At 46.0% G+C, this 23916-nt stretch overlaps 1 protein-coding gene across 2 annotated transcripts; it reads left to right on the forward strand.

Annotated features, from left to right (window-relative positions):
* The first annotated feature begins 2338 nt into the window (after positions 1-2338).
* On the forward strand, positions 2339-23812 carry myh9a (myosin, heavy chain 9a, non-muscle). Of its 2 annotated transcripts, XM_031564121.2 has the most exons (41): positions 2339-2562; positions 7262-7602; positions 7962-8118; positions 8657-8684; positions 9032-9125; positions 10012-10032; positions 10965-11057; positions 11169-11232; positions 11386-11484; positions 11586-11729; positions 11835-11930; positions 12058-12329; positions 12504-12677; positions 12956-13129; positions 13244-13358; positions 13500-13690; positions 13806-13927; positions 14076-14145; positions 14250-14410; positions 14508-14616; positions 14747-14878; positions 15355-15561; positions 15968-16105; positions 16331-16454; positions 16587-16758; positions 17008-17220; positions 17408-17552; positions 17685-17891; positions 18159-18263; positions 18654-18806; positions 18967-19215; positions 19319-19531; positions 19749-19961; positions 20171-20332; positions 20464-20592; positions 20762-20850; positions 20943-21066; positions 21197-21405; positions 21893-22001; positions 22143-22315; positions 22650-23812. In XM_031564121.2, exons 2-41 carry the CDS (start codon positions 7276-7278, stop codon positions 22762-22764), a joined length of 5892 nt encoding a protein of 1963 aa, XP_031419981.1. In that variant the 5' UTR covers positions 2339-2562; positions 7262-7275; the 3' UTR covers positions 22765-23812. The 2 variants fall into 2 exon arrangements, with proteins under 2 accessions (XP_031419981.1, XP_031419982.1); XM_031564122.2 differs by lacking the exon at positions 10012-10032.
* Positions 23813-23916: the final 104 nt, after the last annotated feature.

Genomic DNA, 23916 nt, shown 5'->3' on the forward strand with positions numbered 1-23916 from the left:
CGTATAAAACGGCCTCCTCTGTCCTTTCACAGGCAGATTTACTAGTCCTAAATCTACATTTTGGCAATAGTTTCAACATCAGTAACAATATTTTCACTGGCCAGTCTTTTAATTAATTAGTGGGAAATATATTTCTGAGCCAATAACAGGAACCACAGAGACTACAATGCATTTCCAATAGATTTCGTCTGGATAGATAGAAAGTCTCATTTAATCATTATCCAGAAAACTTTCAAAGCATTGACCCTATGTAACCTCTAGGTGTCCTAGAAGTCATCGCAAAGACATATAGCTACAGTAACAGTTAAATCTATGATCCTTTGGCTTATCTTTCCTCGCTCTCTGTATTTTTTCTCATCCGTTTGTCTTATTTAAAAGCCAGAGGTGGAATATCTGGTGCAGTGAAAGAGACTGATTCAGCTCACAGCTGTAAACTCCCCCAGCCCCCACCATCTTCTCAGCCCCCATCATCTTCTCAGCCCCTGGCTATGGCATGGCTACACCTTAAAAAAGGTTGTGTACTTGGTATGAATGTAGCACTTTTTCCGGTGAAATACCGAATTGCTTAACATGACAAGCCATGACTAGCTGATACGTTTCGCAACACTTATTTAGACTCCTTTACCTCTGAGGAAGGAATCTTAAAGGAAGTTTTTAAAAATTAACTTCTGAACTTTATGTCATGGTCCTCAATGTGTGTCAACCAAATAAAAATGCGTGATTCATTTTTTTTCATTTACCACTGCTCTCCATGAAGCTGCCCAAACTCCTCAGACGAGCTCGTCCGTCACGGTCTTCACCTGGTTGCAGAATTTGCCCTCTGGTAACAGAAACACATAAGTAGGAGAATCAAGAGTGCTTTAGGCGTGTGAAAGACAAAGGCGAGCAGCTTTGGTGTTTGGTGTTGCAAATGTAGAGCTTGTTAAAAGCAGAGGTAAGACAGGCTAGGTCACTTTTTTTGTTTGCCATCAAAGCTTGTTCTCCGGTGGCTACTTAAGGATGTTGCATTCAACTCAGGGATTGAATTACAGCGCTGTGTTCTAAAACAACTCACATTTTTTAAATCTAAACTCTGTGCTCTGAATCTCTGAAATCAGCTTTTACTTTCTTCTCTGCACTCTCTCCGATTGAGGGTTGCTGGCCTTGTTGTGACAAGTCTTGCTTTCCACCTTCTGATGTACAGATTTTGACCGAACTAGCAAGGGGGGGTGGGGTGGTGTAGGTCTGGGGGTGGGCGTGGGGGGGGCGGGGGGGGGGTCAGAGGGAAGAGCGAAAAGTGGGATGGAGGGATAGCATGAAGAGGGGAGTGCAGTAACTCTACACCAGCTCTGCCTACACAATGGACCACACCTCCACCTCTCTCTCTCCTGCTGCGGCTGCTGTCTTTGACCGTATAAGGCAGGAAGGACCCACCTGAGCGAATGCAAAAAGCTCCTTTCTGGTTTGATCAGATCTGTCCATGTCTGCCTCTTCCTCCACATTCTGTGGTTCTGTATCTTCCTTATAATCTAGATGTAGGCTACTGGAATGTCTGTAAACGCCTCTATCTCTGCATCTTCGGTCTGAGCTGCTGTCATTTGGTCATTTGTAAGAATGTGGCTTGAACAATGTGACTTCTGACTGACAGATAGATACCTGACCTGAGATCCAGGTGACAATATGATGACCTTTCATATCATTTTCCACAATCTCCCTCGATTGTCTCCTGTGAAGTACTTAAAAATGTTTCAGCAAATACACTCAAGCGGCAATTATGTTGCTGTTGACCAATGTCCCAGCCCTAAACACTGCTGGCTAGTGCATAGTGCTAGCATTGTGGCAACAAAGCACATGAATCTCTCCGCTGTTAAATTTGTATTTATCTTTCTTCTTATTTACTCATCCTCCTCAATAGCATTCACCCCCTCACCCTCATTCCGTCCTTCATCCTTTTCAGTCAGTGTGGAAAATTACTGCAAGTCTGCAGGTACAGGCAAGGCTCTAAACCACATTCCTGTGAGTTGTTGTGCCTTCCAATTCTTTAGAGGGTTTGTTTTTCTCAGCGTGAATGACAACAAACTTAACAAACACATGTTGGTGTGGTTTTAAAAGTAGGCCTACTGAGAGAATATATTTTTAAAAACTTTAATCCCCGCCAAAACTATAACCTGGTTTCGAAGCACGCTCGAGAATACCTGCAAGATACCATTTTTTGCTGATAAAGGAGGGGCCGACGTTCACCTATCAATAGCAAGATTCGAGACAGTTTGTTTATCGCATTTGTGTTTGTCAAGAGTTTGACTGACGCCTGTAAGGGCATGCTAAATATCAGCGACTGATATAAGTGGGCGTTTCAAAGCAATCGAACGTTGATCCCTAACTAACCACTCCCGGACATTTAAGCTGCCTGACAAGAGTGAGCGCACAGAGGAAGATACAAGAGAGTGTAAAAGAGGAAGACACAAAATATTACTATACAAGGAAGGGCGCACACACGGTGATTTGACAAGGAAGTGGTGTGCGGCATTAAGGGAGCTGTCTTCTTGTAACACGGACACCCTTCGAGCGCCTGCAACTTAACAGGTGAGCCGTCGAGTTGTTACCTGTTAACTCTGATAGTCTGTCAGCACACTTCGACAGTATAGCATATTCGTGAAGGTAAGTCATTATTACAACCACGTGTGAATACTGGATTTCTGTTAAGAAATTTACCGGATGTGTTTGAAAAATTTCAACTATAACTTCACACTGTAATGGAACTAAGAATCGGTGTAAACTGAACTAAATGAACGTTCATTCATTTCTAATTTAGGAAAACTAGCACCCAGACCAAAGTGAAAGATCCTAGGTTGGCTTTTTAATCTAAGAGTTTCACTTCCAAATGTATCCTACTTGTGTAGCATACCGGAACAAGGTAGCTTTTAATTTTAAAATGTATCCAAATTAGGGTGTTTTCTACTTTGTAATTCACTAGTTCCTGGTTCTTCGTATGACCCCAAACTCATTAAAGCTGATGCCATTGCATTTCTTATCATGTCCAATCATGATTGTTTGCCAATCAAGCCATTTGAGCGTTGTTAATGCCAAATTACTTGGGACTCCCCTGGGCTAATTGCATGCTATAGACGAAAGGCATGATGGGTGCAGGTTGAACCTTTTTGTTTTTAGATGTATTACGTGCGTCTCGGTAGTAAACTACATGTAAAGAGAGTGTTGAGCCAAATGTTAAACAAACCGTTTGCGACCTCCCTGAAACAACAGTGTGGCTACATCAATAGTCATTACTCCATTTTGACTCTAGTAAAAGGATGTCCTCTGGGTTGTTGATGCAAACCGTTTTGAAATGTAACCACTGTTGTAACCTCATTATTCACGAAAACCCAAAACTTCCTCTTGTTTTTTTAAATAGAATTTGACATTACTTGTCCCTATTATGTAAGCACACGCCCTGACTGGCAGCTCCCCTGCAGTTATACATTTGTTTTGCTCCCTCACCCTGGCTCATACACCCTCACCTTTTAGCATCAGCAAAGGAAGAGCCACCTCATTTGTTTAAAAGAGAACCTCACATGCAGTGTTCAGAAGACAACTTGAGCTGCTAATGCTGGCATCTGAATGTCTGATTCTGCCACCCCAGTGGTTGAGCTCCAGAACATTACTGAAAGACACCAGGAAGTGTTGAGCTCCAGAACACTCGGACCCAGAGCATTAGCCCGCTCTCCGGGTCAGCTTCTGCTTGGTCAGTTGGCAGCTGGGCTTAGAGCAGGGATTGAATGACAGCCAGGAGCAGGAGAGAGATGATGGCAGTTTGCCAGGAAGCACAGACAGACAGACAGACAGACAGACAGACGGATGGTGTGAGTGACGAGTGTGTTAAACGTGTGACTGAACGGTTCGTAGCCTGAACTGCTCTACTGTGCATGGATGTTTAAGTCACACTTAACCCTGCTGCACTGTTGCACCTGTCCTACCAATAAGCTATGTGGTGTTATGTTTGATTGATTTTGAGGCCTTTTTGTCCTCCAAATAAGCTGCTGGGTTTGACATGCATTGGGTGACGGGTTTCCTCCCTTTGCACAGTAGTCGTGAAGTAGGGTGAGATGAAGGTTTGTTTTAACTTTGGTTACTGTACAGAAATGTACCCTTTCATATGCTAGTGTCGGTGAAGTTGCTGGTGAGAGACAGGACTCCCAGTAATTGCAGATGTAACCGGGTAGATAAGACGGCCACATCAGAGAGGATTTGCATGCGTTCAGCAGCGGATGTGTCAATACCTTCGTCTTATGGGGAAACATCCTCTCGCAGTGATCTGCACGTTAGTCAATTTGTCATGTGTTCTTCAGCACAGTATTGCCTGTTGTGGTCGGAGCAGGAGGTGGTTGTTGGCGGCTCTGTCGTGCTCTGACTTCCTGAAACCTCCTCACACAAGTCCCAAGTATTGCAAGCCATGTGTGCAGAGTGGCAGCGCATGACTCACGTCGCCCACATACGGCTGACTTTGGCCCTGATATGAAGCCTTTCAGCAGTGCATGCACCTACCTCCTAAATGGTGATCAGATAACAGGAGAAACATGCGCTGTCTTTACCTGTACGCAGGGTTTTTAACCTTTAACATTCTTTATCGTTTTTGTTTTCCTGTAAAGTAATACCCCCCCCCGTGGCCCAGACTTTTTTTTTGTTTGTTTTTCTTCTTATTTGTTTTGTCTGCTCCTCTTGGTGTGTTCTAATTTGTTCACAGCACCTGTGTCTGAGTCCTTAATAAACTTAGACAGGAGCTGATGACCCCCTTCTCTGCCTAAGCTCTTTATCCCTCTCTTATGGACTCACTTTCCCCACAGATAGCCTCACCAAGAGCGCTAGCACAAACAGCTGTAGGAACATAAGCAATTGTTAGGAAGTACTGGGAAGGGACCCCTCCTTCCGTATTGGAACATTTTTCTACTGGACTCAAGGACTTGGCCTGCTTGCAGATGATTTGATTGTCTGTGTTCCTCTCATTGTCTGTTAAGGCCTGCCTGGGTTAGATACACAAGAGAATGTGACTAGGCAAGTTTTAACATAGCCAGGGTATCTTTCCTTTGGCTGGCTTGACAAAAACCCAACAACCGCAGTCACACATAAACAATGTCACAACGGTGGTTATCAAGCTCAGTGTAAAAGAGGCAGTGTTTGCACCGTGTGGCCAATCGCAAACATGGGAAAAGTCTAGAGCCGCATCTTAATCTCAAGAAGTACAGATTTAAAATGTATAATATATATATATATATAATTACAGGCTAAAAGCAATTCTTTTGCTGTACCCTGGTAAAAAGTGAACGACTGTCGTGACTGACAACCTAGGGTTGAACCTGAAGTTACCTGGCTAAGCCTAAAATCCTGCTTCATAGCACAGGCCCTAGGCTGGATGAACAGTGCCTGGAACTAGAACAAGTAGCAGTTAGGGTTTGGTGCAAATGTAATGAGTCGGAAAGGAATTGGGGATGGTTCTACTGTGGCCTCCATCTTCCTGAAGGAGAGGAGGAGCAGCCTTTGAGTTGGCAGGGAGCCCCAAGTCTGTGTGTGTTGTTGAGGAGCGTCAGCCATTAAGGGTGAGCAGATCATTCATTCGCAGGCTTAAGATTGCTGGAGCAATATGGATGGAGGGAGGGAGAGATCCTCTTCACAGCTATCTGAGATTGATTAGCTTAGTCTGACTGTGTACTTATAGTGAGTAGATGGGGAACCTGGAGTAATCTGCCACAGATAAGGATGAGTGAGGGATGAATGACTGAGTCATGCCCCTCCTACTGAGAGAGAAGATTTGAGTTGAGTTGGAGCGCACTTCCACAGCAATACACACACTAACACTCTACACTCACTCATACTAACACTCTACACACACTAACACTCCATACACACACTAAACACTCCATACACACACACACACACACTCACCTTCATCTTAAATGCTGCAATCAGCAACACATTAACGTTTACGCTAAATCATAAATGCACTGTACTGCCTTGTCTTGGTCGTCCAAGCAGCTGTTTTTTTTTAAACAATACGTTTTAAAATCCATAGGCTTGACCTTTTTAAAAGTGCTGGATAAAGATGGCACTGTTTGGGTAGTGGTGGCTGCGGTGCTTAGGGTGTGGCTCATAATGAAATTTCTCTCTTTGTCCCAACTTGCTCCTGCATTCCTGCCTCCAGTTGTGTTTTCTGCTCCACTTCAAAGGAGGGGGAGAGTCTCCACAGTCTCTCCCCAGCTTAGGTAGTATTGGTCTGGGAGTTCAAATCTAAAATGCCACTGAAATTGGACAAGACCAGGAAAAAAAATCAAACGCTTTGGTATACACTAATGTGAATGAAAGACTAATGTGTATGTACAAAATCAGAATTGATTTTCTCATCATGCAGATGAACAACGAAAACTGGTACAGTGCAGTCTATGGTAGATTACAGACGGAGACAAATAAAGTCTCGATATGCAATGACTTCATAAAGTCCGAGGTAAGATGATTAGCCAGGATTGAGGATTGGGAATCTATAGAATTCCTTGTATAATTACTGGTCCACGCTGGTATGTGACCCTTGATGTCAGGACAAACAGAGAGAAAGTGGGGAGGGAGCGTCTGTGTTGGTTTTGCCTGAAGGCCCTTAGGGTCCAGGTGATCCCGGATTGCAGCCTGATATGATGCTGGGGTGAGCTGGAGATATGATGTGCTCAGGCAGAGGTGTGTCACACACTGACTAGTAGTCACCTGAACCATCTGTTTAACTCTTGCACGTACACTCGATGCAGACATGACTGGTTAGAGAAATAACTTCTCAGAAGAAGGTATGAAGATTTAATTTTTTTTGGTCAAAAGTCAAATGTGAACTTTTACAAAAAATAAATATCAGCCATTTGCCAAATGTATTTATTATTTCTGCATGTTCATATTATTAATGTTTTGAGTTGTCTGGTGCGATACACAGATCACCATTATATGTATTATGGTATGGCTAGTTTAGATTGTAAAAGGTGTAAGTGCTGAAATACCTTAGCTTTAACCAATTGAAGCAAAGAGCACTGCCCAAGTATGTGATTGAAGGTTTAACCAGGTGTAGCCAGTCAGGGAAAATGAGTAATGGTTGACAGGTGTGTTGAAAGGCTTAATGTTCAGACTCGGTAGCACCACAGGTCCATGTTTGTCTCTCCATATAAAAGTTGCCATACATTTATGATGGGTAACGCTGCAGTTAATGTGAGTCCAAATGGCTACAATGTAGAAGTATCCTCTAATGACAGCACCTCTCCGCTCCTTATAGCAACCATGTCAAGTGCAGAGAAGTTTCTCTACGTTGACCGCAACTCCATCAACAACCCTCTGGAGCAGGCCGACTGGGCTTCCAAGAAGCTGGTATGGGTGCCCTCAGAAAAGGTGGGCTTCGAACCGGGCTCCATCAAGGAGGAGAAGGGCGAGGAGTGCCTGGTGGAACTCACCGACTCTGGCAAGAAGGTCAAGGTGAACAAGGATGACCTCCAGAAGATGAACCCGCCCAAGTTCAGCAAGGTGGAGGACATGGCCGAGCTCACCTGCCTCAACGAGGCCTCTGTGCTGCACAACCTGAAGGAGCGATACTACTCCGGCCTCATCTACGTGAGTATGATGCACGAGGGGACAGCTGAACATAGAAATAGCTGGACACAGTAGAACTCGTCTCTCTTAAATTTAGATTTTACTGCAAGCAAAATACATTATTATTAGTGTAGCCGTCAGTTCTGCTCACTGACTGAATAACATTTTGGATGTGTAATGTTGCTCAGGGCTGACTTGTATTTCCACAATGTTCAAGTCTCTTTTTGGTTTTTGTAAGACCTCCCATGTAAGTGTAAAGCCATCAGTATTAGAGTTGACAATATATGTCCAGAATATTTAATGCTAGTTTGTTTCAGTGAATGTTGACCAGAGTGAAGAGTAAAAGTTATTCATTCAGAGTCATGGTTGTCTCTTCTCAGACATATTCGGGGCTCTTCTGTGTGGTGATCAACCCCTACAAGAATCTCCCCATCTACTCCGAGGAGATAGTGGACATGTACAAGGGCAAGAAGAGGCACGAGATGCCCCCTCACATCTACGCCATCACAGATACGGCCTACAGGAGCATGATGCAAGGTGAGCGTGTGCAAACACACAGACACGCCTGAACAAACACTCACTATAGTAAAACGACTCTGAAGGAGCTCGGACTAGTCACCCAGCATTGCTTCACGTCTACTCTACGGGCGTGAAGTAGGTAGAGTGTAATATACATAGCTAGAAGGTTAATCTTATCCACCTTTACGTGGAACTTCAGCTGGTGAGTCATGATGAGTCTTTAGTACAGAAATCAGAGCCCGTATTTAGCCAAATACCTTTACCTACATCGCCCTTGTGTCTCACAAAAGGTCAACTCAGATAAGGGCATAACCACTGTTCCATGTCATGTTTTTCACTGGCGTAGGTTCTCACAGTGAATTATTTATTTTTATTCATTTATATTATACCATGTCAAATTAGCACTAGCTTAAGGCATTTCAGAGCACCAAGGCCTTCAAGAGATGTCATAGAAGGGCCCTCTTAAGCAACAACCTGTGTTTGATGATTATGGTGGTTAACCTTGGCTGTCCTTTTTTTTTTTTTCTTTTCTTTCTTTTTTTTTTTTTACCCTCAGATCGCGAGGACCAGTCCATCCTGTGCACGTAAGTTGAGGTTCATGTAGTGATGGTCTGTGGTTGAATAGAGATCATCTTCAAGGGGGGGTAGGGGGTGAAGTGTCTGCAGTCATTCAGCCTTTCAACTGCTATTTCTGTTCTGACGAGTGTGAGCGCTGAGTCACACAGGAAACGGATATCGCTTCTCAGGCAGATCTCATGCAACTGGACTGGCAAATAATGATTTGAATGTGGGACATGCAAACAGGAAAATTGGAATCACTTTTTCATTTGTATGTTGATCCATCTGTTCATCTCTATTCTCTCTCTCCATCTCTTTTGCTCTCTCTCTCTCTCCATCTATTTTGCACTCTCTCTCTCTCTCTCTCTGTCAGGGGTGAGTCAGGTGCTGGAAAGACTGAAAACACAAAGAAGGTTATCCAGTATCTGGCTCATGTCGCGTCGTCATTCAAGCTCAAGAAGGACCCGGTCAGTCCAGTGAACTCTGTCCAATATTTTGTTATAAATAGTCTTCCTTTTCACCTGAGGTCTCTTCCTCATGAATGTCTACAACCTCCTCCACCTGAACCCTTCCCTCCTTGTGTTTCCTCTCTTTCCCCCTCTCACTCCAGTCCTCCACCTCCTTGTGTTCCTCCTCTGTCTTTCCCATCTCACTCCAGTCCTCCTCCTCCTTGTGTTCCTCCTCTGTCTTTCCCCATCTCACTCCAGTCCTCCTCCTCCTTGTGTTCCCCCTCTGTCTTTCCCCATCTCACTCCAGTCCTCCACCTCCTTGTGTTCCTCCTCTGTCTTTCCCCCTCTCACTCCAGTCCTAGGCTAGAAAACTGTCTTCTGTTTTTGTTAGGGGTCATGTTGGCATTCCTTTCAAGCTCAGACCTGCTCTCCTCCTCTAATGACCATGACTGTGTGTGTGAGCGAGTTTGTGTGTGTGTGTGTGTGTGTGTGTGTGTGTGTGTGTGTACGTGTGTGTGTGTGTGAGAGATTGAGCTTGTTGGTGCCTGAGCACAGGCCCTGTAAAGAACTGTTTCCCTACCCCCATCCCCCTTTCAGTCTAACCCTCTCGTGTGTGTGTGTGTGTGTGTGTGTGTGTGTGTGTGTGTGTGTGTGTGTGTGTGTGTGTGTGTGTGTGTGTGTGTGTGTGTGTGTGTGTGTGTGTGTGTGTGTGTGTGTGTGTGTGTGTGTGTGTGTGTGTGTGTGTGGTCATGCACTTGTCAAGAGTGAGCAATGCAAGCAGTATTGCCTAGTAGAGGGATGAGTCAACCCAACAGTGTTCAGTTACATCACTACCTGGTGGTTGAAGTTGTGTCTCTGTCTCTCTGTCTCTCTCTCTGTCTCTCTCTCTCCCTCTCGTTTGCAGAGAGATGCAGTCCTGTCTCATGTGAGTTGCCTCTCCCACCCCGGTCTCCTCGGCATGAGCCCCTCCTTAAAACCGACTCCTTACTAACGTCTCTTCCGCTTGTGGCACTGGTCACTGCAGCAGGCTCTGTGCTTTCTGTGCTCCACAAGCACACGTTTGTCTAGGCTTTGGCTTGTGTTCATCTTCATTCACAGCATTCATAGAATATACTGCTAACGCAACTGAAATGTGTATTTACAAAAGAAGGCTTGTGCTTCCAGCTAGCTCCTTCCAAAATGGATTGTCAACTTTTTGTCATTTGTCATCCTGTCCAGCTCTCTTGCGTCTTTTTTTTTTATTTGCCCTGCGAGTTGTCTCCTCTGCTCTGTTGTGGCCATCTGTATGGCTTCTGTGCTGTACTCCCTTGTTTGGGGCTGTTCTGCTTGTGGAGAAAGGGGCTGTCATCTACATGTGGTCTTGAGTAATCTTCTGCGTCTTTCTTGCAGCATGTTCTGGGGCTGTTGAAGGTTTATGCGGTGTCAGACCAGCCATTAGAACCTCGTCTTAATGACCTTCAGTTTTTGTGGCCACTAGCAGCGTGGCCACTGTGCTGGATTTAAAAATAAAATAAGTTCCTTCTGATTGTGTGTAGTTTAAAATCCTTTGATATGACTCAAGTTACAGAGTACTTTGTAGTCATATATTAGACTCGAATCTGTTCGACAGCTGTTGGCTTTATAACCACCAAGTGTCATGTCTGTATAATGAACATACTTTGCAAGCTTAGGCAGGTTTGTTCTCTTAACCTACTGCCTGTTCCAGAGCAGAAGACTGTTGACTAATGGAAGAACGTGTCTCGACAGCTTCATTGACACGTTCCAGTGCTGCAGAATAATAGAGATCAGGCCGTCTTGCAAATCAGTATGACATTTTCCATTCTCCAATGGTATTCATGCTAAATGTGTGTCCACCAGGGAGAACTTGAAAAGCAGCTTCTGCAGGCTAACCCCATCCTGGAGGCCTTTGGCAATGCCAAGACGGTCAAGAATGACAACTCCTCCCGATTTGTAAGAACCTTTGCTTATGAAACTTAATGTTAAAAATGTTAAAATAAGGTGTTTTTTCAACAAATGAAATTCTTACTTGAATGTAATGCCTCTCTTCTCTTTCTCTCTCAGGGGAAGTTCATCAGGATCAACTTTGATGTAAATGGCTATATTGTCGGGGCCAATATTGAAACTTGTATCCTTTTGCATTTTGTCAACACTGACTTTTAATGTAATCTTGGATGAGTGTCCAGTATTGGTGCTTTTGTACAGTATTAGAAATGTCACAGTGGAGTACTGAGGTCATCTTCATCAGTTCTGTTCTGCCTTGACGACTGATTCTGATCAGATCTACTGGAGAAATCCCGTGCCATCAGACAAGCCAGAGAGGAACGGGCATTCCATGTCTTCTACTACCTGCTAGCTGGGGCTGGAGATAAACAGCGCAGTAAGTCTTTGTGGAACAAAGGCGTACTTCTACAATTGAAATAAAAATGGCCCAAACTATTTTACAAGTGCGCAATGCTAATTTGATGCATATCTTCATAGCCGAGCTGTGTTTGGAAGACCACAGCAAGTATCGCTTCTTATCCAATGGCAACGTGACCATCCCAGGCCAGCAGGACCGGGACCTGTTTCAGGAGACCATAGATGCCTTTAAGATCATGAGCATCCCAGAGGAGGAGCAGACTGGTGAGCCAGAGAGCCATATAGTCATGACTGAATGGAGTGTGTGTGTGCATTCAAAGTATAGGTAGCCCATTGATGTTGTAATGTTAAAACATTGTCCACCCCCAGGTCTGCTGAAGGTGGTGTCATCTGTTCTTCAGCTGGGTAACATGTCCTTTAAGAAGGAACGCCACACCGACCAGGCTGCCATGCCTGATGACACTGGTATTGTTCAGTCAATTGTGATCCCATCTCATTTAAACTAGACCATGCTAAACCAGTGCCATGTGCGAGGGTTTATTTCTTCGGCTGTCACTCACCCCACACTCCTGTCTTCTTTTTTCCCCCTTAGCTGCGCAGAAGGTGTGCCACCTCTTTGGCATCAACGTGACGGACTTCACTCGCGCCATCCTGTCCCCCCGCATCAAGGTGGGTCGTGACTACGTGCAGAAGGCCCAGACGCAGGAGCAGGCAGAGTTCGCCGTGGAGGCCCTGGCCAAGGCCACCTACGAGCGGATGTTCCGCTGGCTGGTCATGCGCATCAACAAAGCCCTGGACAAGACCAAGCGCCAGGGGGCCTCTTTCATCGGAATCCTGGACATTGCTGGATTTGAGATCTTTGAGGTATGGAAAGCAAATGTGGCTTGATGTTTTTGACATTTATGGTTGCCGTTGCCGACTTTGTTTATTCTCCAACGCAGTTTGTGGTTCCCTGTTTCCTTCTGATTGTGGTGGTTATTGGTTGACTTTATTTTGTAGAGGCTCATTTTGAACCTTATCTACTTCCCTCTGCTACAGTTGAACTCCTTCGAGCAGCTCTGCATCAACTACACCAATGAGAAGCTGCAGCAGCTGTTCAACCACACCATGTTCATCCTGGAGCAGGAGGAGTACCAGAGGGAGGGCATCGAGTGGAGCTTCATCGATTTCGGCCTGGACCTGCAACCCTGCATCGATCTCATCGAGAGGCCCGTAAGTTACCGCAGCGTCGATACTGATCAGCCAAAAAAAAACACCCAGTTCTCCTTCTGCACTTCCTCACACCTCTCTGTTCTTATTCTGGCTTCCTCTTTTGATTCTTGAGAAAATGCTCAGCCTTGTTCGGCTTTCTGTCCTAATGTACAATTGTCACTCTTCCCTCCAATCGTGTGTGTGTGTGTGTGTGTGTGTGTGTGTGTGTGTGTGTGTGTGTGTGTGTGTGTGTGTGTGTGTGTGTGTGTGTGTGTGTGTGTGTGTGTGTGTGTTCCCAGTCTGGTCCTCCTGGAGTCTTGGCCCTGCTGGATGAGGAGTGCTGGTTCCCCAAAGCCACCAACAAGTCCTTTGTGGAGAAGGTGTGCCAGGAGCAGGGTGACCACCCTAAGTTCTACAAACCCAAGAAGCTGAAGGACGATGCTGACTTCTGTATTGTCCACTATGCTGGAAGGGTAGGACAACCTTGCTTTGTTTACATAAAACAGGGTTACCTGCCCATGGAGAGAGAGAGAGAGAGAGAGAGAGGAGTATCAGGTGTCACACTAACTTGTTTATCCTGTTCTTAGGTGGATTACAAAGCAGATGAATGGCTAACGAAGAACATGGATCCTCTGAATGAGAGTGTGGTGTCTTTGCTCAACCAGTCTTCTGACAAGTTTGTGTCTGAACTGTGGAAAGACGGTGAGAATGGATGAAATTCAGGCAACAATTAAAACACTAGTAAACTACAAGCACAGTTTGTGTTCACAATGTCATTAAAAACTTACTTGAAAACAGTAAAATGGTTACATTTACATTTTCTTTTCATCTCCTTCATTACAGTGGACCGTATTGTCGGACTAGATAAGGTGGCTGGAATGGCTGACTCTCTGCATGGGGCCTTCAAGACCCGTAAGGGAATGTTCCGGACTGTCGGGCAGCTTTATAAGGAGCAGCTCAGCAACCTGATGACGACCCTGAGGAACACCAACCCCAACTTTGTCCGCTGCATCATTCCCAACCACGAAAAGAAGGTGTGGATCTAATTGGAATGAACCATGGCTGTTAAAATGGCAAAGTCTGAAAATGACCTATTGGTTGACCTATTTAAAATGCTGATAATCCTCATATTACCTGTTCTGCTCACAGGCTGGTAAACTGGAGTCCCAGCTGGTTTTGGATCAGTTGAGGTGCAACGGTGTCCTGGAGGGCATCCGTATTTGCAGACAGGGTTTCCCCAATCGCATCGTCTTCCAGGAGTTCAGACAGAGGTAGAGTCATCTCACCCTAATACTGTTTGTCTTGTATCACCAGACCCCTCTTTCACAGATTGAACACAGACAGGTCTGCATCTGTGTGTTGTAGTATTTTAGACCAATTCAGGATGTGTGATTTTGTGTTCAACCTTCTCACATTCAGGTATGAGATCCTTACTCCCAGCGCAATCCCCAAAGGGTTCATGGATGGCAAACAAGCGTGTGCCCTCATGGTGAGAAACACTACTGACTCATTTTTGGCGCCCTCTCTACTTGCACTCCTGCCTCCGCTTGTTGACACAAACTGTCTTCGGTTGTCTCCATTCTCACCGGTCAGATCAAATCCCTGGAGCTGGACCCTAACCTCTATCGGATCGGCCAGAGCAAAGTGTTCTTCCGTGCCGGAGTCCTGGCCCACCTGGAGGAGGAGAGGGACCTGAAGATCACCGACGTCATCATCAGCTTCCAGTCCTGGTGCAGGGGCTATGTCGCACGCAAGTACGCAGGAACTATGTGCCGTTGATGACACTAGACAAACTTTCACTTTAAAATGCTCATTTTTGTATTAAAGCGTGACCTGAATCTCCTCCATCAGATCTTTTGCCAAGAGGCAGCAGCAGCTGACCGCTATGAGGGTGATCCAGAGGAACTGTGCCGCCTACCTCAAACTCAAGAACTGGCAGTGGTGGAGACTCTTCACTAAGGTGACATTGTCCATTCAATGTTCCTTTTTTGAATGCTTTTAGCCTACTGCCTGAAGTCTTCTCTCTGCATGGCAGTATCAGGATATGAACATGTAAAGATCTGAGACTCTTTGTTTCTCTTCTCCTGCAGGTGAAGCCCCTGCTGCAGGTGACCCGGCAGGAGGAGGAGATGTTTGCCAGAGAGGAGGAACTGGAGAAAGTGAAGGAGATGCAGCAGCAAGCCGAACAGCAGCTCAAGGACTTTGAGCACAAGCAGGAGCAGGTACAGTCCTTATGTCACTACACTACACCTCAGCTCTTAGTACACTCCACTACACCTCAGCTCTTAGCACACTCCACTACAGCTCTTAGTACACTCCACTACACCTCAGCTCTTAGCACACTCCACTACAGCTCTTAGTACACTCCACTACACCTCAGCTCTTAGTACACTACACCTCAGCTCTTAGCACACTCCACTACACCTCAGCTCTTAGCACACTCCACTACACCTCAGCTCTTAGTACACTACACCTCAGCTCTTAGCACACTCCACTACACCTCAGCTCTTAGCACACTACACCTCAGCTCTTAGTACACGACACCTCAGCTCCACCCCCTGTACAGAAGATAGTATCCCCGTCAAGATTATGAAACGTTGATGGCAATGTTTAATGTGCCTTGCTCTGATGCATGATTCTCTTATATGGCCTGCATTTCTCCTTCGTTAACCCTCGTCGCTCCTCTCTCGCCCTGCAGATTATGGTTGAGAAGATGGCTCTGCAGGAGCAGCTGCAAGCTGAAATGGAGCTGTGTGCCGAGGCCGAGGAGGTGCGCGGGCGCCTGACGGCCAGACAGCAGGAGCTGGAGGACATCCTCCATGACCTGGAGTCCCGAGTGGAAGAGGAGGAGGAGCGCGTCACCCATCTGCAGACGGACAAGAAGAAGATGCAGCAGAACATCTCGGTCAGTGGCGGTCGGAGGGGCGAAAGTCTGATTTTAACGCGTGAATGACCCTGCGGAGGAAGGCTATATGATGATTTTCGGAATTTGCTTTTAATGAGTGTAAAGTAGAAAGGTCCTAAATATGATCAGTACATAAAACTTGCACAATAAATATCTTGATAATGGTTTAGTTGTTTGTCATTGCCCAGTCTTTTTGACACCACAATTTTAACTTCCTGACGGGAAGAACTTTCAGGCGATCAAAATTTGCCCAAACTATTGCTAGGTCTGTTATTAGCCCTACATGTTCAAGAGGATTGGTGTGAAGTTGTGTTGGTTAGTTTTGGAGATGGGGGGGGGAAAGTGGTATGCAAGATGGGTTAGACCTCCTCTTATTAATGAAGACCTCTCTGTTACTGCCATACAGGAGCTGGAGCAGCAGCTGGATGAGGAGGAGGGGGCCAGGCAGAAGCTGCAGCTGGAGAAGGTCACTACGGACGCCAAGCTGAAGAAGATCGAAGAGGACGTCATGATTCTGGACGACCAAAACAACAAGCTCAACAAGGTTTGTCAGATGTGTTCAGGTGTTCTGATGAGCTATGGGTTCTTGTGATGGAAATAGAATGCTATTTGATACAAGGAAATGGATTGGCTGCCTTTTTGTAAAGCATTTCACTTCACACATGACAAGGCTCCAATTCCAGGCTTCTAATATTGCTTGGTTGAGTCAAGTTGCGATGATGATGAGTTAAATGTTTAACCTATGTGTATGCCATGTTCTCATTTGCAGGAAAAGAAACATTTTGAAGAGAGGATCTCTGAGTTCACTGCTATCCTGGCGGAAGAGGAGGAGAAGTCCAAGAGTCTTCAGAAACTCAAGAACAAGCATGAGGCCATGCTCACCGACCTGGAAGGTGATCAAACCTGACAAGACTTTAGAAGATGGCCTCCTGTGTGTATAGCTTGCTGTCAATCTTTGTGTGGCTCTAAAGAGATCACGGACTAATGTTGCACAATGATGAGGTTGTTCTCCGCTCTTTTGCCAGACCGTCTCCGTAAGGAGGAGAAGCAGCGTCAGGAGCTGGACAAGAGCCGGCGCAAGCTGGAGGGCGACTCTTCTGAGCTGAGTGACCAGATGTCCGAGCTGCAGGCCCAGATAGCTGAGCTCCGTGCCCAGCTGGCCAAGAAGGAGGAGGAGCTTCAGGCAGCTTTAGCCAGGTAGGGTCATTGACACCAGCTTGCCCCCCCCCCCCCCCCCCCCCCACACAGCAACTAGCGTTCTTCCTGTAAAGCTCTTGAACGTTATAAAGAGTTTGTTCTTGTATCTGTAAAATAATATCTATTTGAAATGGGATACGGATATTGTGTTGATTTGGGCTATTGTTTTGAAGATGCAGCCACAAATGATTTTGCACCCCAAGTCATTTTCAGCTGACAATCTCATCTCTTCTCCTCTCTCTCTCTCAGGATTGAGGAGGAGGCCGCCCTGAAGAACACAGCCCAGAAGAAGATCCGGGAGCTGGAGGCTCAGCTGTCCGAGCTGCAGGAGGACCTGGAGCTGGAGAAGGGGGCCCGCGCCAAGGCTGAGAAACACCGCCGGGACCTGGCTGAGGAGCTGGAGGCCCTCAAGACCGAGCTGGAGGACACGCTGGACACCACGGTTGCCCAGCAGGAGCTCAGGTACCCTCATCTCACGGATCGTAGGCCTTGTAGTGATCTTATAAGGGTGCTTAGTGAGAAACGCAACACATTACATTATGATCATGGACAAGTGAGCTGTGTTGGAGAATACTGAATGAATTCTTGCAATGAGTACATGGAGACGTGTACCAACATTTTTTTTTTCTCTACGGTGTATACATTTCAGAGCGAAGCGAGAGTCTGAGGTAACTGAGCTGAAGAGGACTCTGGATGAAGAGGCCAAGACCCATGAAACGATGCTAGGCGAATTACGCTTGAAGCACAACCAGGCCTTTGAGGAGCTCAATGAGCAGCTGGAACAGGCCAAAAGGGTGAGTGCTGGCTGGCAAACGTACTGCAAAGCACTTAGTGTAGTTAATTAATTAAACAAACCACTGCATACATCAGTCAACATATGCATATTCTATAGATATGACTCCTTGCTTTTGTTTCCATGCCAACAGAACAAGGTGTCGGTGGAGAAGACGAAGCAGGCACTGGAGAGCGAGCGGAACGAGATGCAGATTGAGCTGAAGTCTCTGTCCGACAGCAAGAACGACTCCGAACAACGCAGGAAGAAGGCCGAGTCCCAGCTGCAGGAGATCCAGATAAAGCACACGGAGAGCGAGAAGCAGAGGCAGGAACTGTCCACCAAAGCGGCCAAGATGCAGGTGATGCAGATTATATACAGTTGAAGAAATGATTGACAGATGCAGAGTATCGGTTAATTAGCAAAGTTATGTAGTCGTCTATGAAATTCTGTTTTTAAGTCATCCTTTCAATGCCATTGATGAGGAAAGGTAGGTGATGGTTTAGTGTGATATTGTTTTGGGGAAAACATGACTGAGAAACATACCATACCTTGGTCATGAGCCACTACTGTGTGGTTCAAGGTGGTTTATTAACGGTTTATTCCACCCCCCCACCAATCTTTCCAGACGGAGTTGGAGCAAGTCAACAGCACGCTGAATGCAGTTGAGAGCAAGTCCATCAAGGCCAGCAAGGACTGCTCTGCTGTGGAGTCCCAGCTTCAGGATGTCCAGGTACTGAATGAACAACACACACAAACGCACAACAAACTCTGGCAGTTCACACGCAAATATAACTGCCGACGAGTGTTGATTTTAGTCTGTTCCATTAATGCACAATTGGTCCAGAAACATGGATCAAGTTTCACAGAACTGTTTTGTTTTGACTGCCAAATTACCACTAAAGTTATTCAGTGTTAAAAATGTATACTTACCCCTGCTGAAATAGTTCTTAAGACTTATAAGTGTAATCGTCAGTACTTTTAAGTACTGTATTCAGTTTTGAGATTTGGATTTCCTTTTGATTATCTGTTAATAATTCTGAAATATTGATGTTCCAGAACATCTGCTATTCTAGAATGTGTGTTGATTGGCTGTCCTCCGCCTCCTCTCTTACCACTCCAGGTGCTCCTTGAAGAGGAGACCCGACAGAAACTGTCCTTGTCCACCAAGCTGAGGCAGACCGAGGATGAGCAGAGCAACCTGCGGGAGATGCTTGAGGAAGAGGAGACGGCCAAGAAGAACGTGGAGAAGCAGCTGTACACTGCACAGTCCCAGGTGAGAGAAGGAGCTGTGAACTAGAGAGAGGAAGAGTGTCTCACACACACACACACACACACACACACACACACACACACACTCTTTTAATCTCCATTGTTCCATCATCTACCTGGCCTTGTTTTCTCATTGCACTCCTCCTGTCTCGTCCCCCCTGTAGCTAGCCGAGTTGAAGAAGAAGGTGGAGCATGAGACCCTGTCTCTGGAGAGTGTGGAGGAGAGCAAGAAGCGTCTGCAGCGCGAGATGGAGGGAGTCGTGCAGCAGCTGGATGAGAAGAACTCGGCCTACGACAAGATGGAGAAGACCAAGACCCGCCTGCAGCAGGAGCTGGACGACATGACGGTGGATCAGGACCACCTCCGCCAGATCGTCACCAACCTGGAGAAGAAGCAGAGGAAGTTTGATCAGGTAGTTTTTAGCCCCCTTGGCTTATGCTCAAGTGAAATATGAACAGTCTGCTTGCCCAAAGACAACACGCACAGGAAGTAGAACATGCCTTGTTATTGTGCAGATGCTGGCCGAGGAGAAGGGCATCTCCACCAAGTACGCTGAGGAGCGGGACCGAGCCGAGGCGGAGGCCCGGGAGAAGGAGACTCGGGCTCTGACCCTCACCCGGGAGCTGGAGAGCATGACCGACCAGAGGGACGACCTCGACCGTGCCAACAAGCTGCTCAAGGCCGAGATGGAGAACTTGGTGTCCTCAAAGGATGACGTTGGCAAGAGTGTAAGGCCGTGCCCATCAGTCTGATCATGTTGTATTAATAGATACACCTTACCTTACATAGATACACCTCACCTTACATAGATACACCTCATTCTGTAATGCTAGAATGAATTCCGAGGTGTGGGATGGTGAGTTTGGAGGGATAAGGTCCTCTAGCTACTAGACCAAAAGGGGACACTTTCCCCTAATTATTCTTCCCTTCTGTTCCCTGGTGAAGGTCCATGAGCTGGCGCGCTCCAAGAGGGCGGTGGACCAGCAGCTGGAAGAGATGAAGACGCAGCTGGAGGAGCTGGAGGATGAGTTGCAGCTCACAGAAGACGCCAAGCTGCGTCTGGAGGTCAACATGCAGGCCATGAAGGCCCAGTTCGACCGGGACCTGCTGGCCAGAGATGAACAGGGCGAGGAGAAGAGGAAGCAGCTGATCAAACAGGTGGGTGAATGCGTGCTTGTTAGTGTTTTTATTTATTTTATCTTTTTTTTTTTTTATTCACTTTTTTTTTTATGCAGGCCATGGGATTTTCCTTATCTGATCTGATCAATATACGATATAGTTTAAAAACATTGTGTTGCATTTTATGTCTAAGAATGTTACCTAACAAACATAAAACGCATCAGTAAAGCCTTGCTTTGCACCTCCAGGTGCGGGAGATGGAGGTGGAGCTGGAGGATGAGCGCAAGCAGCGCACTCTGGCCATGGCCGGCCGCAAGAAGCTGGAGCTCGACCTGTCCGAGCTGGAGGCTCATATCGACATGGCCAACAGGGCTCGTGATGAGGCCCAGAAACAGCTCAGGAAACTGCAGGTCAGTAACGTTGCAAAGATCTCCCTTCAACATCAGGAACTCCTTGCTACAAGTGCATGTGTGCTCACACAAACCATCTTGGTAAACCTACTGATGGGACACACCCACCTGCCCTTTGACCTCTCCTCTAGGCCCAGCTGAAGGAAACGCTTCGAGAGTTTGAGGATATGCGGATGTCCAGGGAGGAAGCGCTCAACGAGGCCAAAGAAAACGAGCGCAAGATCAAAACCATGGAGGCTGAGAACTTTCAGCTTCAAGAGGTTCGTATTCAACCAGGGAGTCTCCCAACTACCTGCTTTGACTACTTATCCTGAATTTCATTGATTTAACAAGGGAGTAGGTACATTTGGAAATATAAAAGCACTCAAAAATGGTTTATACACAGTAAAGCTTAGGATTTTACATGTTAATTTCACTCTCTATCCTCAGGATCTCTCCTCATCTGAACGGGCGAAGAAACAGGCACAGAATGAGCGGGATGAGCTGCAGGATGAAATCGCCAGCCAGAATAGCAAGAAGTGAGATGAGTCGTGCTCACCACAAAAAAAAGTGTTTTTGTGTAATGCGTGTTGGTTCAGGAGTGCTGATGGTTTTCCCTTCCTGTTCGCAGCTCTCAGCTGAGTGAGGAGAAGAGGAAGCTGGAGGCCCGCATCGCCCAGCTTGAGGAAGAGCTGGAGGAGGAGCACTTCAACACCGAGCTGACCAATGACCGACTGAGGAAAGCCACTCTGCAGGTAGACCCTGATTGAAGAATGACCAATTTGATTGACTGAAATTGAAAGTGTTTCCAGTCAGAAGATGCAGTCTGCTTGTAATGTGTTTGTCTCGTGCTCATCACTTCTGGCTCCTTCCTGTCCTCCACAGACCGACCAGCTGACCAACGAGATCTCAACTGAGCGCAGTAACAGCCAGATCCTGGAGGGCTCGCGCTCGCAACTGGACCGCCAGAACAAGGAGCTGAAGCTTAAACTGCAAGAGATGGAGGACACGGTCCGGTCCAAATACAAGTCCACCATCGCTACCCTGGAGACCAAGATTGCACTGCTTGAGGAGCAGCTTGACGCTGAAACCAGGTAAGATCACCCGACCCAAAAGGTGTGTGTGTGGGTGTATTTTGTAACTGCCCAGTTAACATTAAGAGATTAGTTTAGAGGCGACGCATTAAAGAGAACCTATTATTCTTTTCCATTTTTTTCCCCTTTCCTTTAGTGTGTTGTATAGCTTTTTCTGCATGTTAAGTCAGCGAATTTACAAAGCCCAAAGTACACACCAGAGGGAGTAGCTCTCCTTAAGAGACCACTTTTTTTCTCAGCTGCCTGAAATGCCTCATTGGAACTCCAGCCGTTTTCCCTTGAGAAGTCACGGACACTGTATGACACGATAGGAATGTGGGCTGTAGGGAGAAGATAAGCAAAAGAGCCTCCAGGCCTCCAGGAGAGGTGTGATGAGGGCTAGATCGTAGGGAACAGATGCGCTTTGTACAGCGTAACGCAGTTAATAAAGTGGTTCTGTTGTCGGTGTATGACTAGGGTTGTTTCTCTCTCTTTTCCCCAACTCCAGAGAACGACAGGTGGCCTCTAAACTGGTGCGGCGCTCCGAGAAGAGGCTGAAGGAAATCCTGCTGCAAGTTGACGACGAGAGACGCAACACGGAGCAGTTCAAAGACCAGGTCAGTCACCGAGGCATGGCTAGGGTTCGCATGCAGCGGGAACTTGACGGCCACTGTTCCTTGAATCCTGCACATGCCTCCACACCATGCAATTCAGTTTTTAAAAAAAAAGCCTGTTTCTTTTTGGTCGCCATCTTCTAGGCCGACAAGCTGAACGTCCGCATGCGTCAGCTCAAGAGACAGCTGGAGGAGGCCGAGGAGGAGTCCACGCGTGCCAACGCCTTCCGTAGGAAGCTGCAGAGAGAGCTGGATGATGCCACAGAGTCTGCTGACAGCATGAACCGTGAAGTCAGTACTCTAAAGAGCAAACTCCGGTAAGTCTGGTCATATGAGTTCCTTTCCTTTTCAACACCATTGTATCCATTCCACAACTTGCTTCTGTGAGTGGCATTTGGAAATATGTTTTTTTTCTGAATCAGCAGACAAGATAAGTGAATGCTCATCTTCAAATTGCATATTTATCCATCCAAATGTATTTGCATAAGAGTAATTGCTAGTGACTCTATGCTCCCTTTGACCTGGTAAAAGCAGCATATGATCTCTATGGTTCGTTTGACTTGGTGAAAGCAGCATATGATCTCTGGTTCGTTTGACTTGGTAAAAGTAGCATATGATCTCTAATTAAACATCCATTGGGTTTGTTTCCAGGCGCGGGGACTACTCTGTGAACGTGAGGAGGCTTGTTGGCCGCTCAGGCGGGGACAGCGATGAGGAGGTGGATGGAAAGAGTGAAGCGAAGAGCGAAGAGGTCACACCCGAGTAACCCACCTGTTCAGAAGCAAGAGCGCCCCCCGCAGGTCACATGATTGGAACTGCTTACCTCACTTTCAGTGTGGTTTGCCTGATGGTGACCCCTATTTTCCAGCCTTAATCATGTTGTTTGACATGTATGAATCCAAATGCCCCCCTGGGAACTGCTTTTACATTTAACTGTCTTGAAGTGTAACCAACTTGCAGCATAGAGACCTAGACGTCAGCGAGCAACAGAATACTCCATGTTGGTAAATGGAGCACATAAGCACTCAACATTAAGAGATTCGTCCAAATATCCATGTTCACTTTAATTTGAAATATTACATTTTATTATTTTTTGTACTTTACATAGATACCTAAATGACCACTTTTGCTCAGTCATTCTGCCTCTTGTTCTTAGAGGAGGATTGTTGCAACTGAACTTTGCTCTACACGTTTTGTTGGTTAAGAGTTTTCTAAATTAAAGTGTTTACCAAGTCTCACCAAAATAGTTGACACAGAAACGGGTCACATTGTTAATGCTGTTCAAAGTGGTAACTGCCATCTAACTGCTATCTCATGTATGCCTTTAAAAAGTTACTCCCCAGTTTTTGAAGGGGCTCAGGATTTTCCACATCTGTTAAAGATATTTAGGTGATGGGGATATAACCACATTTAGTTAGTGCTGATGTGTGTCGTGTACACACACTAGCGGTCAGGCTTGGTGGTGAGTGTTTTAGGCCAATGTATTACTGTTGTATTGAATGTCCGTCTGCCTGCAGCAATACTAGTTTATTGAAACACTTTTATATGAAAATGTATACTCTGCCCTTAATCTCTTCAGTATTAAGTAACTCTTCATCTTTAACATCTATGGTTTGGTCCCTCTTGGCAGTGTTAGTTTCCATATACTGTAGATCTGTTAAACTGGGGGTTAAGTATAAATTTATGCTTGCAATTAATTTTAGAAATGAAAAGGTATATATTTGATTTGCTCACTGTGACCTATGCAATTTTTATCTGTCATTGGTCCATTTAATGTATATTTGCATTTCAATAAAGTGAATGGTATAACTCTCCTTGCATACATTACATATTTTATAGCACTATAATGGTCATTTTTTTTTTTTAATTTTGTTTAGGACTATGTAAAGGCTTCCTCCCCCAACTACAATTTCGGCGA

This window comes from Clupea harengus, chromosome 26 (assembly GCF_900700415.2).
Source record: "Clupea harengus chromosome 26, Ch_v2.0.2, whole genome shotgun sequence".
Lineage (NCBI taxonomy): Eukaryota > Metazoa > Chordata > Actinopteri > Clupeiformes > Clupeidae > Clupea > Clupea harengus.